Source organism: Carcharhinus amblyrhynchos, chromosome 1 (assembly GCF_965287045.1).
Source record: "Carcharhinus amblyrhynchos chromosome 1, sCarAmb.v2.hapA, whole genome shotgun sequence".
Taxonomy (NCBI): domain Eukaryota; kingdom Metazoa; phylum Chordata; class Chondrichthyes; order Carcharhiniformes; family Carcharhinidae; genus Carcharhinus; species Carcharhinus amblyrhynchos.
In genome coordinates this window covers 89,309,248-89,326,017 of record NC_137324.1, presented here as the reverse complement: position 1 = coordinate 89,326,017, position 16,770 = coordinate 89,309,248, and the positions used below count along the sequence as shown (strand labels likewise).

Sequence of the window (16,770 nt, the reverse complement as noted above, 5' to 3'; positions counted from 1 at the left end):
GTGCGGACCCGGCTGTGATTGGGCAGTGTTCGGTGTGGGTCCCAGCTGTGACTGGCCAGCAGTTGAGGGCCCGACTGTGATTGGTCAGCACTGGAGGGTCCGGGCTGTGATTGGTCAGTGTTCAGTGTGGCTGCCGGTCTGTGATTGGTCAGTGTTTGGTGTGGCTGCCGGTCTGTGATTGGTCAGTGTTTGGTGTGGCTGCCGGTCTGTGATTGGTCAGTGTTTGGTGCGGGCTGTTAGTTGTCTGGGGCTGGGCTGTTGGGGTCGGAATGGCTGAGAATGTCGCTCTGGACCGGGCTATTGTGCAGTGGCTGGAGTGGGACAAGGTGAGGAGACAGGTCCGGGGCCGGCAGGGAGCGAGCGATGCCGGTGAGAAGCGGAGCTGTTGGGTGAGGGCTCCCCGCAGGTCCGGGGTTGCGCATTTGGCTGAAGTTTGTCGCTATGACTAACACAGCATCCTTCACTGGACCGAGAGCCAGAGAAACATTACTGATGTCGATGGATTTGTTTTTCTGCAAACTCAGTTCTCAAAGAGTAAAATATTTGGACACGTTCCCACTCTTTTAGTTAAGTGTACGCTCTCCTTCCTTGTCTATTTCTTCTCAAAATGTACTCACTTTCTCAATTCATTGGGCTTCACTGGCTGGCAAGCATTTATTGCCCATTTCCATTGCCTGAAGGCAGTTGAGAGTCAACCACGTTGCTTTGCCTCTGGGGTCACTTGTAGGCCAGACCAGGTGAGGACAGCGGATTTCCTTCCCTAAAGGACATCAGTGAACCAGTAGGTTTTTCCAACAATCAATAATGGTTTCATGATCATCAGTAGATTGTTAATTCCAGATATTTACTACTGAATTCAAATTCCACCATTTGTTTGGGATTCGAGCCCAGGTTCCCAGAACATTAGCTGAGTTCCTGGATTAATAGTCCAGTGATTAATACCCCAACTCTCTTCCACCACCCGCCTTTCCCCCCCCCCCCCCCCCACCAATGTAAGAGTATACAGTGAAAAGTATTGTGTGTTATACAGACAAACCATACTGTACATAGAGAAGACATAGAATAAAAGTAAAGGTAGAATTAGAGGATATGTTGGGCACAGCTCGCAACAAGTCACCATGTTCCAGTGCATCTTGAATCTTAATTCAAGGAAGGTGTTGCCAAAGGAGGTTTAGCAAATTGCTGCAGAGCGTCTTGGTGGTGGTGAAAGGATTGAATATTTAAAGTAATGGATGAATGCTGATCAAGAGAGCTACTGCTTCCTGATTGTGCTGAGTTCTTGATTTATTGAAGCTGCCTTCATCCAGGCAAGTGGACGGTATTCCCACATAGTGCTGACACAATTGTGTCTTGTAGATTGATTGGCGGTGGAGAGACTAGAGGTGAGTTACTTACACCCTCTGACCCACTCTGGTCAGCATAGTATTTATATGGCAGGTCTAATTCATTTTCTAAATAATAACATTTCCAGCCAACATCCATTCTGAAAGGATTTTCATGTCTGCTCATCAACTTTCCAGCCTCCTCAACAGATTTTTCTGTTTACTTACTACAAAGACAGCTAGTAGGTTAAAACAAATCATATGAGATCATAGGACACATATTATGCTGATGAGATTATTGGTTAAAATGTCATTAATAGTAGGGTTGTTATGAATGATGGCAGGTCTTAAATTAAGTTCCACAATGCTGTTCTTAGTGTTATTTCTGTTTCCCATTTCCATCATTCATTTAGGTTGTTAGTGTATTAATGGAACTATCATTTGTGTGTGAGGAAATATAAATGAAGTAACTTGGGCTAAGTTAATAAGTTGCATATAGGCAAGTTGTGTAAATTGGTTGTGTTGACGAATGTCCATTAAAATCATGTATTTGAAGTTCGCAAGCTTAAGCTATGTTCATAATATGCAAGGTATGTGTTGAAGGCAAAGACCAACAAAGAGTGCTGAGGATAATAGTTGATCTCTCATTAAAAGTACACAAATAGTGTGAGATAGCTGCAGCAAAACTAAATGATTCTCTTCCCACAGATGCTGCCAGACCTGCTGAGATTTTCCAACATTTTCTGTTAATGATTGAGAGAACTATATTTTGGCTGTGAAGTTTTGGGTATTTCCCACTTTTTAGTCTTTGGTAAGCACACTTGCTGAGGGTGACTTGTGGCACCATAGGAGGTGACTAGAGCTAGTCTGAATGGAAGTGTAATTTTAGGTCGATTGGATAGCTCGCTGGACTAGACAACTTGCATACAACATTTGTTACAAAGATGTCAGAATGTATTTGTTCCTACTGAGTTACCACCCTCTGGAACAAGGCACTGAAATATACAGTTGTCAGTTTTCTAACTCCTCACAGTTAGAGGTTCAATTTTGGCTTCATGTATCTGCCTGGAGTTTACACGCTCATTTCATGTCTGCATGGGTTTTCTCTGGGTGCTCTGGTTTCCTCCCACACTCCAAAGATGTGTGTGTTAGGTTGATTGGCCATGTTAAATTGTCCCTTGGTGTCAGGGTGGTTTGCAGGGTATATACATGGGACTATGGGAATAAGGCTTGAGTGGGATTGTTATCAGTGTATACTCAATGGATCGAATGACCTTCTGTACTGTAGGAATTCTATGATTCTATTCCATGATCTTGCTCTCGCTTATGTACCTGTTGCAGACGCATCTGTCAGTGACCATATTGATTGTCATGATCACCGTGCAACCCTTGTGCAGATAAAGTTCTGTCTTCACGTTAAGGATACCATCACCCAAATGGATAGATTCAGAACAGTTCCAGCAACTCAAAATTTAGCATCTGTCAGCTGTTGTGGGAACATCAGAATGATATTCAGCCTCGACTTGCAACCTTCTGGCCTGGTATATCCCCAACACTACCGTTAGCATCAAACTGAGGAATCAACTCTGGTTCAATGAAGGGTGCAGGAGGGCATGTCAGGAGCAACACCAGGCATCCAAAAAATAAGGGGCCAACTTAAAACTGCAGCATAGGACCACGTGCATGCAAAATAGTGGAATCAGCATGCCATAAGCGGGCCAAAGCAACCCACAGCTAGTGGATCAACTATAAATTGTGCATTCCTGCCACATCTATTGGTGAGTGATGGTGGAAAATGAAATAACTGCTTGGAGGAGGACACTCCACAAACAGTTCCATCCTCAATAATGGGGAGCCCAGCTCATCAATGTAAAGACAAGGCCACCATCAGTTTGAAGTGCTGAGTAGATGATCCAGAATTGTATATGTTTCATGTTTATTCATTAAAGGATGCAAATATAAACCCAGTAACTATAGGCCATTCAGTTTAATCTCACTGGTGGGAAAGCTTTACAAAATGATCATCCGGGACCAAATTTGCCGTCAGTTAGACAACTGTGCTTTAAATAGGTAAAGCCAGCATAAGTTTGTTAAAGGAAACAGAGATGATTATAGTGCAGTTGAAGTGTATGTGGAATTCCAAAAGGTGTTTAATAAAGTGCCATGTAGTAAGCTTGTCAGTAATGTCGAAGCCGTGGAATAAACTTGTCAGTGGCAGCACGGATATGAAATCAGGCGAGTCACAGGAAATGGAGTAGTGATTTTCAGACTGGTGGAAGGTATAAAGTGGGGTTCCCTGGTGGTCAGTACCACAACCTTCACCTGGGTTAGAAACATTTTTGGTGTTGTAGAGGTCAAGAGATATGGGGAATGGATCAGAAGAAGAGTTGAAACCCAAGATCAATCTTGATCTTATTGAATGGCAGAGCGGGTATAGTCTAATCCTGCTCCCATCTCTTGTGTTTTTTTGATGTGTATTAATGACCTGGACTTAAAAGTGTAGAGCATAATTTCAAAGTTTGGAAGTATTGTGAACTATGAGGAGGATAGTGGCAAACCTCAAAATAATGTAAAACAATTTGGGGGGAATGGGAAGACATGTTACAAAGTAAGTTTAAAGCAGTGAAGTGCTAAGTAATACTTTTTAGTAGGAAGAGAGGGACGCTTTGAACTTCAGGATAAAATTCTAAAATGGGTGCAGGAACAGAGGCATATTGAAATATACCTGCACAAAATGTTGAAGATGGCAGGGCCGTGGTGCAAAAATGGAAAAAAAGCAGACAGGACTCTGGATTTTATAAGCAAGAGGCATGAAGTTCAAAAGCAAAGGAGTTACGTTAATCCAGCCTTAAACACTGGTTTGACTTTGAAGAGGGTATTATTTCTAATTCTGGGCACTGTGCTTTGGGAAAAATGCAGAGGCTTTAGACAGAATGCAAAAAAAAACATGGAAATATTTCTGGGGTGAGGGCCAGCACAGGTCACTAGATAGTTTGCCTGTGGTTCGGATCATCGGCAACAGTGCATGTTTGATTACTGTTCTGACTGAGGTAGATTTGGGACTTGTCTTCTGGCTCTACTGCTAAAGAGTAGATAGTAGTGGCAAACAATACTGTTAAAAACCTGCAAGCAGACAGCTCAGGTTGAATCAGTTGACAATGAGCCAAGACAGGCCTTCAGGTGGAGTTCAAATGAATAAATGAGTCAGGGACTTGAGCTGTATGAATAAAGGAGAGAAGTTGGTGTTGTTTTCCTTGGACAAGAGAAGGTTAAGAATTGATTAGCTAGAAGTAGGGAGAAACTGTTCCCCATTATTAGAAGAGTAGGGACCTGGAGAGTACAGATTTAAGGTGACTGGCAAAAGAACTAAAGCTGACATGAGCAAAAAACTTTTTATGCAGCAAGTGTCTCTGATCTGGAGCTTGACAAGGAACGAACAGGACAATGTGTGAGCTGAATTGCTCTTGCAGGGAGCCAGCACAGCCTCACATGCCGAATGGCGGCCTCTTGAGCTCTAACCTTTCTACAATCCTATCCTTCTCTGCTGAGGTATGTGTTATGTGATGTAATTGGATGTTGCTAATGCCAGTCCTTCAGTTATTGCTTGGGCAGCAAGATTTATAAGGAATGTTAGCTATTTTGATCAAGAATTAGTAATGTTATATACTCACAGCAGGAATGTGATAGCTGTTTATAATGAGTTTGAAAGTATGGTTTGATGTTATATTGCCCAGCAAACCTTTGAAGTTTTAGTAATGTTTGCTTTTGCAGAATCCTAAGACATTAGCAGAAGTCAGGCAGCTGAACTGTGATGGAGACATTGAACGGCTTCAAGAATGTTTTGGATCAAGGATGGCATTTGGAACAGCAGGGATGCGGTCAAGCATGGGACCAGGATTTTCTCACATGAATGACCTCACAATTATTCAGACAACACAGGTAAGTTGATGCATAAGGGTAATTCGGAAAACTGCTGAACTTCATGAAAATGATTTTACAAGCCACTAATCTGTCAGTTTGTAGGGCAAAGAGGACAATATCTGGGTCATCCCTCTTCCCTAAAATATGAAATGGTTTATATGTTTCAAAGTGTACTATCTGGTACCCTGGCAAGGACAGCAAGAAGGAACACAACACCGGGTTAAAGTTCAACAGGTTTATTTGGCAGCCTCAAGATAAAGGGGGGGCGGTTCAGAACGGAGTTGAGGAGGAACTTCTTCACTCAAAGGGTGGTGAATCTCTGGAATTCTCTGCCCGTTGAAGTGGTGGAGGCTGCCTCGCTAAATATTTTTAAGAAGCGGGTTGATGGGTTTTTGATAAGAGAGGGGATTAAGGGTTATGGGGAGAGGGAGGGAAAGTGGAACTGAGCCACGACAGATCAGCCATGATCTTATTGAATGGCGGGGCAGGCTCGAAGGGCCAGATGGCCTACTCCTGCTCCTATTTCTTATGTTCTTATGTTCTTATGTTCTTATTCAGCCTCTGTTCTTTGGATAAGCATTCTGTAAGGTGGCCTTCACACAACACAACAATGCAGAATCACTGAGGAGAAACTGATACCCAAGTTCCACACACATGAGGACAGCCTCAATGGGGATCTTGGATTCATGTCACACTATCTGTAACCCCCATGATGTGCCTAGGCTTGCAAAATCTTATTAACTGTCCTGGCTGGAGACAATACACACCTCTTTAATTTGTGCTTGGCCCTCTCTCCAATCGCATTGTCTGTACTTTTAAGACTTGATTACCTGTAAAGTCTCGCATTCCAACTATTATCTTGTAAATTTAGTTTGTGTCTATATATGCCCTGTTGGTGAACACAACTCCCACTCACCTGATGAAGGGGCAATGCTCCGAAAGCTTGTGCTGCCAAATAAACCTGTTGGACTTTAACCTGGTATTGTGAGACCTCTTACTGTGCTTACCCCAGTCCAATGCCGGCATCTCCACATTCTGGTGAGGAACAGAGATTAGACATCTCTGCATATGAGAAGTTTGGGGTTTACTACTACCTCAGATTAGACGGCTTTCTAATGGAGCTAGATATGTGCAAGATAAAAGACATTAGTTTTAAACTGTGCTGATGCAGAAACATAATGAATGCAAAATATACAGGTTATTAATGATTGGTTTTGGAAATTAATATCTACAATGCTTGATTTAATACCTCATCTGTCTTTCAGCTGGAGATGTTATAGCTGAGGTCTCTTTTGCCTGTGCAGGTGAATGTGAAGGATTCCCTGATGTTATTCACAGGAACAGAATCATGCCTGTCTCCTAGCCAACATTCAAAGAACAAAGAAAATCACAGCACAGAAACAGGCCCTTCGGCCCTCTAAGCTGCACCGACCATGCTATCCCCCTTAACTAAAACCCCCTATCCTTCCGGAACCATATCCCTCTGTTCCATCCTATTCATGTATTTGTCAAGGCGCCCTTTCGAAGTCACTATCATATCTGCTTCCACTATCTTCTCTAGCAACGAGTTTCAGATACCCACCCTCTGTGTGAAAAATCTGCCTTATACTTTGCCCCTTGCACCATAAACCTGCGCCCCCTAGTAATTGACTCTTCCACCCTGGGAAAAAGCTTCTGACTATCTACTCTGTCCATGTCTCTCATAATCTTGAAGATTTCTATTAGGTCATCCCTCAATCTCCATCATTCCAGTGAGAACAAACCAAGTTTCTCCAATCTCTCCTCATAGCTGATGCCCTCCATACCAATCTTTTCTGTACCCTCTCCAAAGCTCCACATCCTTCTGGTAGTGTGGCAACCAGAATAGGACACTGTATTCCAAATGTGGCCTAACTAAGGTTCTATAAAGCCGCAACATTACTCGCCAATTTTTAAACTCAGTTCTCCAGCTGATGAAGGCAAGCGTGCCGTATGTCTTCTTGATTACCTTCTCTACCTGCATCACTACTTCCAGTGACCTGTGTACCTACATACCCAAGTCCTTTGCCTATCAATACTCTTAAGGGTTGTGGTATTTACCATATATTTCCTATTTGTATTAGACCTTCCAAAGTACGTTACCTCACATTTGTCCAGATTAAACGCCATCTGCCACCTCTCTGCCCAAGTCTCCAACTGATCTGTATCCTATATTCACTCCTTCGTCCACACCACCAATACCAGTTTTAAGTGGCCTCATCATATCAATTATTTATTGAACTTTATTTCTGGCTATTAATTGGCAGTAGTTGCACTTCAAAAAGAAAATTATTGGTGCTTTCAAATGTAAGGATATAGTCAGGATTCTGTAGTAACAAGTTTTCTTTTCTCACTTGTCCAAATTTTTTTTCTCGACTCAAATAGCTGCTAAATGGCCAAGTTAACTAAAATCTTGGAATTTGCTGTCAGTTGGCAAGTGTTTTTGCCATAGGACTTCTGTGTGAAATGAAACTGTCTGAAGTTATGCTTCAGTTATGAAAGAGTAGCACGTTGTTGCAGTAGTATTAAGGAACTTGATTTTACAACTTAGCAGTTCTATACCTAATTTGGGAATAAGAACATAAGAAATAGGAGCAGGAGCAGACCATCTAGGCCTTCGAGCCTGCCCCACCATCCAATAAGATCATGGCTGATCTGAAGTGGATCAGTTCCACGTTCCCGCTTTCTCCCTATAACCCTTAATTCCCCTGTCTATCAGAAACCTATCTACCCATGACTTAAATATATTTAGCAAGGTAGCCTCCACCACTTCAACGGGCAGAGAATTCCAGAGATTCACCACCCTTTGAGTGAAGAAGTTCCTCATCAACTCTGATCCAAACTGCCACCCCCCCCCCCCCCTTATCTTGAGGCTGTGTCCTCTAGTCCTGCTATCCTTTCTAAGCAGGAAGAATCTCTTTACCTCTACCCTATCCATCCCCTTCATTATCTTATACATTTCTATAAGATCCCCCCTCATCCTTCTGAACTCCAACGAGTACAGACCCAGTCTATTTAGTTCCTCTTCATAGTCCAGCCCCCTCATCTCCGGTATCAGCCTAGTGAACCTCCTCTGCACTCCCTCCAAGGCCAATATATCCTTCCGCAAGTGCGGCAACCAAAACTGCACACAGTACTCCAGCTGCGGCCTCACCAGTGCCCTGTACAGTTGCAGCAAGACCTCCCTGCTTTTATATTCTATCCCCCTCGCTATAAAGGCCAACATTCCATTCGCCTTCTTGATCACCTGCTGCACCTGCAGACTGGGTTTTTGCGACTCGTGCACAAGGAACCCCAGGTCCCTCTGCACCGTAGCATGCTGCAGCTTTTTGCCTTTTAAATAATAATCCCTCGTACTATTGTTTCTGCCAAAGTGGATAACTTCAGACTTGCTAACATTATACTCCATCTGCCAGGTCCTCACCCACTCGCTCAGCCTATCCAGTTCCCTCTGCAGACTTTCCGCACCCTCCACGCAATTTGCTTTTCCACTCATCTTCGTATCATCAGCAAATTTCATCACCTTACACTCAGCCCCCTCCTCCAGATCATCTGTATGAATGGTAAATAGTTGAGGCCCCAGCACCGATCCCTGTGGCACTCCACTGGTCACCAACTGCCAACCAGAATAGCGCCCATTGATTCCAATGTTTGAAGTTGCTGGCTGTTGAGTGTCACTTACTCAGCAGTGTATCCTCAATTTTGAGGCCCAATTGTTTATTAAATATTTTAAATCTAAGGCCCACAAATCACTATAATTTTCTGTTAAAGGACAGAATCAAGGCAAAATGTTAAGATTCAGTTGTTAGGAGCAAACTGTTAGATAATTATTTACTTATTCTTTCCTCTTCCACCCATTATAAGCTGTGGGGAAAATAAATGAAGGCTGAGAAGGCAGAAACAAAAGGATAATTTTACTATCAGCCTAGTAAATTGATATCAAGGATGAAGTTATTAAATTTGTACTGCTAAGTGTTCTATTGAAGGTGAAGGACATGACATTATAAACATCATCTGTGACTAAAGTTTTTTTCTGAAGTATTGCCAAGAATGTATTTTGCTATCTCTGTGTTCTTCACATTGAACATATTACATGAGAAATTAATTTTTAGCAGCTATTGTTATGATCTTGAGGGAGACCAGTAACTTTTTAAAAATAAATTCAAACTCCCAGTTATTAACTGAAAGAATTACCCAAGATTTCACATTTTAAACAAAAACATTTATTGTACAAGTGTTAAATAAAGCATGTACTTACAACATAGCACTATATTTCATAAACACATATTCTTTAAGTCCAAAACTTTCAACATTTCCTGTTCTACTTTTATTTTCACTCAAGAGTTCCTCTATACTTTCTATGACCTTGGAAGTTCTTCCGCTTCTCCCAGGACCAAACCAAGGTGTGGCACAGCCCTCATTAATTTATTTCGCTTTTCCTCATTGTTCCTGTTATTCTCTGAAGTGTGAGACTTCTTGTGAGTTTTCCACTAGCGTCCGGCTAGGTGACCTTCCAACTCTACTTAAGCACCTCATGATTGTTGACAGCGTGGTTCAGGCATACTGCTTTTTTGCTCAGTGACTCAAAAATAAGATGATATTCTTGGTTTTGGATATCCCTCAGCTCCTGACAGGTTTCTTTTTCTGCTTTTCTCAAAGCTCCTCCCAGATCCCAACTGTTTGTTCCTGTGAGAAACCAAAACAAGTCTCCTTTGTAATATATCCCCATGGCATATTTGGGATGTCTCAGATAAAAATTCAACAAATTGCCTACAATTTTCAAAACTTCCCTTTGTTCTAGAAGACAATGTCGATAACTTAAACCTTTGTGAACAGAACTGTAGATATTTCCAACAAGGAACTCAGAATGAGATCATCCATCGTTTAATGTTTTCCCACCTAACAGTGACCATATTAAATCAACACAAGCCAGCCTTTGAATTGCAATTACTTTAAGTTTGTTCACCAGATTCTCACCAGGGGTTTTGAGTCACCTTACACTTAAACATTCCACTTTCCAACTAAAAGTTACACTCCTAAAACATATGCATCCTGAAATTACATCATACACCATACAGTGTCACACATCTCTACAGAAAGAAAGCAAAAGTTAAATGTAAAATACAGGAGACCTATTGGAACAAATTTCTCCCCTGGTGCAATATGAACCCAGCCCCAAGACTATTCTCTAAAACTGGTTATTTTGTTTCTAAAAGAAAGCTTGAAAGAAATTGCATTTAATTTTGGTTTTAATTTAAATTTTTCTTTCCTCCTTTAGGGTTTATGTAGGTGTCTGGAAAAATTGTTTCCAGATATAAAAGACAGAGGTGTTGTGATTGGGTTTGATGCACGTGCTCACCCTCCTAGTGGAAGCAGCAGCCAAAGGTGGAGTTTGTTTGGCTTTCATTGGGGAGGGGGGGGGGGTGGTGCTGTGGGGTGTGGCATTGGGGAATTTTTCTGTATTTGTTTCCATTCTCTTATCTCCCTTTTTCTTCTTTTTTCAGTTGCTCTTTAAGAAGAGATTGTCAGTTTATTCGTTTTAACTTGGTTGCTTCAATTTGGTTAGCTAATAATGTAATGACCCCTGTGATTTTTTTTTAAATCTAATTTGTCCAAAACTTCTACAAATTTTGTTACTATGTACTTAAAAGGGCTGAATCCCCCTGGGAGATGCAGTAAGGTGTTTTCTCATCTAAGATTGTTTTTCTTCACGAGAACCATTTGTGCATTTAGATCATTTTAGACTCTGGAAGGGTGGGTGAGGCAGGTCTTTGACTCCAAATTTCCCTCTAAACCATAGGCTGCCGCAACTTTGATTCATAAAAATATCCCACTTGTCTCTCCACATAGTGTAACAGATCCTAATGGGTGCAATGTGATTGTATCTGGTAGTTTATTTAGTAGACAAATAATTCTGGCCAATTTATATGCACCTAAATGGGATGATGCTCAGTATTTTACCATTTTTTGCTCTTCTTTGCACAATTGTCACCTGATTCTGGATGGTGACTTCAATTATATTTTAAATCCTTCTCTTGACCACTCAAAAACCAGTTCATGTTCTTTTGCCAGATCAGCTTCTATTATTAGTTCCTTTCTACAAGTTTACAAAGTTACTGCAAGGGATTTTCTTTTTTCTCTTCACTTTGTTGTTTTTATTCAAGCATAGATGTTTTCTCTTAGATCATAACCTTCTTTCGCTATTAGATTCCAGTGAATATCATAACATTGTTATATCTAACTTTGTCCCCCAATCAATTAAACTCTGCTTTCCTGAAAATGTGCTCCTCCACATACCTGGCATTTTGACCCTGTTCTCTGTGAAGAATTTATTAAATTTATCTCCTCCCTGATCGAATTATTCTGAGACATCAACAATACAACTCTGATGTAACTGTATCCAGTATTTTGGAAACATTTAAAGCTTATATCTGTCGTCAGATCATTTCATACATTGCAAGAATCAATAGCAGCCCTTAACTTGCCAATCTAAGTTATCCCAATTTTATCCCAACCCCTACGCTTTATAAGGAAACACTCCGTTTACAGACAGAACTTGATCTTTTATCCACCAACCACGCTGAGCAACATTTTCTGAAATGGTGAAAAAGCCAGCAAAATTCTTTCTCACCAGTTTCATAAGTCATCAATCATTAATTTGATCATGGAAATTTGCACTGAATCTGGCAGTCCTACACTAGATCTCAGGCGTATAAATAATCAATTTAAAGCCTCCTACTGTACCCTGTGTTCTTCTGAGACAGCAGATACTTGTAGTTTTCATTCAATTTTTGATGAGCTTGACTTTGCAACGTTGAGCCCTGTTAATAGGTTCACGTTAGATAATCCTCTCTCAACTCTCGAAATAGATCAAGCAATCAAGGCACTACAAGGTCAGAAAACCCCAGATGATCTTTCTGTTGATTTTTATAAAATATTCTCCTGCTGTTTAACTCATCTGTTTTACTTATTCATCTCAGAATCACTTTCTCATGGTAAAATTCGTATTACTTTAAACCAGGCAGACATCTCATTATTACTAATAAAGATTAAGTACCCCTTTAACTACAGCTCCTGTCATCCTATTTCACTGCTAAACACAGATTTCAAGTTACTAGCCAAAGCTTTTGCCCTCCCTTTGGAGCCCATTTTACCAACTGTTGTCTCTCCTGATCAATCTGGCTTTATCAAGGTTACAGTCATCCCCCAACTTAAGGTGGCTATTTAATATTATTTACTGTAAGACAGACCCGTCCTCCTATTCCAGAAGTTATAATTTCCTTTGATGTTGGAAAAATACTCAATAGTGTAAAAGGGACAATTTATTTAAAGTTGTAGAAATATTTGGCTTTGGTTCTGTTTTGTTTTTATAGATTAAAGTTTTATATTCATCACATATAGCTTCACCCATACTAAGCTTTCATACTCTGCATCTTCTCTCCTCAGCAACAGACAGAATTATCCTTTGTCTCCATTTACTTTTGATATTGCTAATGAACCTCTAGCTGTGAGCCTTCAGTCTAGTAAGGATATGTCATAAGGCTTCTCTTTATGCCACTGATCTTCTATTATACATACCTTACCCTTCTGAGTCAATACCCAACGTTCTTGACACTCTGCTCCAGTTTGGTAAGTTTTCAGGGTCCGAACTAAATCTTGAAAAAGTTTGCTCTTTCTGATTAATTCTTCTGACTAGGCCTATCGTTTGACTTATTTCCCTTTAATTTGCGTTCTGATACATTTACTTACATGAGAATGTCTGTGACATGTGACTTCAACAAGCTTGTTAAGTATAACTTCACATCTTTTTTTAGAACACACAGAGCAAGACTTTGCCCATTGGTCAATGTTGTCCCTGTTGTTTGCTGGTCATATCAAATTTGTCAAAATGATTATTTTAGCTTAATTTATTTCAAGCTATTCCTATTTTTATTGAAAAATCTTTTTTCTAAACCTCTTGACAAAAATAGATCTCCTCTTTGAATTATTTGGAGGAACATAACACCCTTGAATTCGTAAAATCTTTTGGAAGTTCCAATTTTTTCAATGTGGCCTTGCTTTGCCACTTTTTTTGTATTATTCTTGGTCTGCCAATTTTCAAAAGCTTATCTATTGCATTCACTTATATTTACTCAATGATAACCCTTTTTGGACAACTATGGAATATTACTCTTGCCTCCTGACTTGTATGAAGTACACCTTTTATGTTGAGCACCTTTAAAATATGGCCACAATTCAGAAACTACTTTGAATTTATATCCAATCCTCTCTCTATTCCTATACTTTCTAATCCATTTTTTCCACTTCCTCCAATTATTCAGCCTTCCACCTTTGTTCCAGATTTAGTCTGAAATCTTTTCTCTCAGAATACATTTGTTTTCTTTGCTTATCCAGGAAAAGGTGCTCCCAAATCTAATTTATTTAGCTACCTACAGGTTTGCAGTTTTGTGAGTAAACATTTTACTTCCTTTCTTTCTCTATCGCCTGAGAGTTCCCACTAATCTTTGTTTAAATGATAATTCCATTTTAAAGAATCTTTCCTCAATCGTCAGTAACCTATTTCTCTGATTTACAGATTTGCCCGATTTGCTGCCACTGTTCTGGTTAGCCAGGGAATTCCGGTGTATCTCTTCTCTCAGATTACACCAACTCCATTTGTGGTATGTGTTAACTCTTTGATGCGTGTCACCTACAGTATTTCTTCAATATTTCTTAAACCACACTATAGAATTCTTTCTGGACATGTAAACTTTGAATGAGTGTAATAGGTTGAAAATGTTTTTTCTATCTGTGCTTTCTTATTTTTCCTTAGTTGTTTGACTGAATGTAAAAATAAAGAATTGCTATTATCCTGTCAGGAAAAATGCTTTTAAATATTTGCAGAGTAGACATTTCTCCTCCTCACATTATACAAAATCCTGTGGAAATTTGAATTCAGTTGAAATGAATTTTACATTGTTTTAGTGTAATATGGTAGTTCTTGGTATTTTCAATTCTGTTAATGTTTTGTTTATTAAACCTTAGGATACTACCCACCAGCATTAGATAATTATTTTGTTTCCAACTAAATTACAGAAATTCAGCAGAGATCTTGAACCTTAGATTGGTAAAGGTTAATCCAAAATCCACTTTTAAAATGTATAGGCACTATTCCATTCTGGGAGGCATGCTTTGGATAGAGGTACTACAAAGCCTCAAGATTTGAATGTGTTGACGCTTGGCGTAGTAACATGTAGGGCTGGATTACACGCTGAGGGGAGACTCTGCAAATGACAGCTTAAATGTCTGGTGGGTGAGCCCACTTCCATTTGACTAGCTTGCCTCGCTTAAATTTTTTACATGATGGCCCTTTAATTAGTCTGAGAGCAGATGGTGTATGTTGTACGGTGCAGCTGGAGACAATTGGCACAGGGGCCTTGGAAGTAGGGAACCCTCTCTCTTTCACTGACTAGCAGCCTGCAGGGTTAAACCTAACAAGTTGGGTACAGGCCTCTCCCACCACCCATCTAAATTGGAGTGAGGGTGGGGGATGTGACTCTTAGTTGGGCATTGAATTCCCACTTCATGGAATCATAGAAACCCTACAGTGCAGAAAGAGGCCATTTGGCCCACCGAGTCTGCACCGACCATAATTCCACCCAGGCCCTACCCCCATATCTCTACATATTTACCTGTTAATCTGTCTAATCTACGCATCTCAGGATACTGAGGGGCAATTTTAGCATGGCCAATCAACCTAACCCGCATATCTTTGGACTGTCGGAGGAAACCGGAGCACCCAGAGGAAACCCAGGCAGACACGAGAATATGCAAACTCCACACAGACAGTGGCCCAAGCCGGGAATCAATCCCAAGTCCCTGGAGCTGTGAAGCAGCAGTGCTGGATCATTATTAAACAGGCAAAGACTGTAACATCCCTGAGGCAAAAACGTAATCCCAAGCCTACAATGTTTAGTAAGGCCTGCTATATCCCCCTATATGTAGACCGCTCATGTGGCTGTCTAAGTGACTCTTAAACAACCCTAGCGTGCCTGCTTCCACCACCTTACTCGGCAGCGCATTCCACACCCCCACCACCCTTTGCGTGAAAAACTGTCCTCTAATATTTGTCTTATACCTAGCCCCCCTCACCCTAAGCCCGTGACCCCTCATTCTATCCATTTCTAATAGCGGAAAAAGCTTACCACCATTTACTCTATCTATCCCCTTCATAATCTTATAAACCTCTATTAGATCCCCCCTCAGTGCTAACCACTGTGCTACCATGCCACCCAAAAGGCATCAATTGGATTTATAGTTCAAGGAAATCTTGACAGTTCTTGCAACTTATTAGTGTTCACTTCATGTTTTTGTCAAATGCTTCCTTGTTTATTGCATGGATTGCCGAATTACAATAGTCCTGATTTTAACCGTCCAGCCTCGCAGAAACCTTCTGCTGTGTCCTGACTTTACAACCTTTAGGAGCATGGAATCAAAGAAATTCACAGCACAAAAGAGGCCATTTAGTCTATCTTGTCTGTGCTGCCAATAAATAACCATCCAGCTTGCAGCTCTTGGTCCGTTACACATAACTCAAATTCTCCAGTCCAAGCAACATTCTTGTAAATCTCCTTTGTGACCTCTTTAGTGCAATAACATCGTGTCTCTAGTCTGGTGGCCAGAACTGCATGCACTACTCCATTTGTGGCCTAACTAATAATTTTAGACATAACTCACTGCCCATATATCCTGTGCCTCAGCTAATAATATGCCACCTTAACCATCTTATTTACCTGTCTGGCTGCCGTTCAGGGATCTATGGACATCTGTTCTAAGGGTTCCTCTTCTTATGTACTTATTAGTGTTCTAACATTCATGGAATCATATAATCCCAACAGTGCAGGAGGAGGCTATTTGGCCGTTGCACCAACAGTAATCTAGGCCATAACCCCATGTATTTACCGTGCTAGTCCCCCTGACACCATGGAGTAATTTTGCATGGGTAATCAATCTAACCTGCACGTCTTTGGAGCGTGGGAGGAAACCAGAGCTTGCGGAGAAAACCCAGACATGAGGAAAACATACAAGCTTCACACAGATAGTGACCCAAGGTCAGAATTGAATCTAGGTCCCTGGTCCTGTGAGGCAGCAGTGCTAACCACTGCTACCGTGCTGCCCATTCACTATGAATTCCCTTGCTTTATTATTCCTGAGATACAGCACTTCGCACTTCTCTAGGTTAGATTCAATTTGTTACTTTTCTGCTGAGCTGACAAGTCCATTGATATCCTTTTCTCTTCATTATCAACCAGACAGCCAATTTTTGTGTCATCTGCAAACTTAATCGTACCTGCTTTATTCATCCATGTGGGCATTACTGACTGTGCCAGTATTTATTGCCCAACCCTGAGGGAATTTTACAAGTCAAACACACTGCTGTTGATATAGATGCATGTAGGATAGACAAGGTAAGGATGGCAGGTTTCCTTCCCGAAAGGATATTAATGATCCAGACTGGCTTTTACCACAG

At 40.9% G+C, this 16,770-nt stretch overlaps 1 protein-coding gene across 1 annotated transcript in view; it reads left to right on the top strand.

Annotated features, from left to right (window-relative positions):
• Positions 1–227: 227 nt before the first annotated feature.
• Positions 228–16,770, top strand: part of pgm2 (phosphoglucomutase 2) — a 59,177-nt gene continuing 42,634 nt past the window's right edge. Inside the window, exons 1-4 of the mRNA XM_080188975.1 lie at positions 228–326; positions 5,094–5,261; positions 10,540–10,646; positions 13,837–13,921. Coding sequence (XP_080045101.1) covers positions 270–326; positions 5,094–5,261; positions 10,540–10,646; positions 13,837–13,921 — 417 coding nt within the window. The 5' untranslated portion in view covers positions 228–269. The remainder of the gene's footprint in view (positions 327–5,093; positions 5,262–10,539; positions 10,647–13,836; positions 13,922–16,770) is intronic.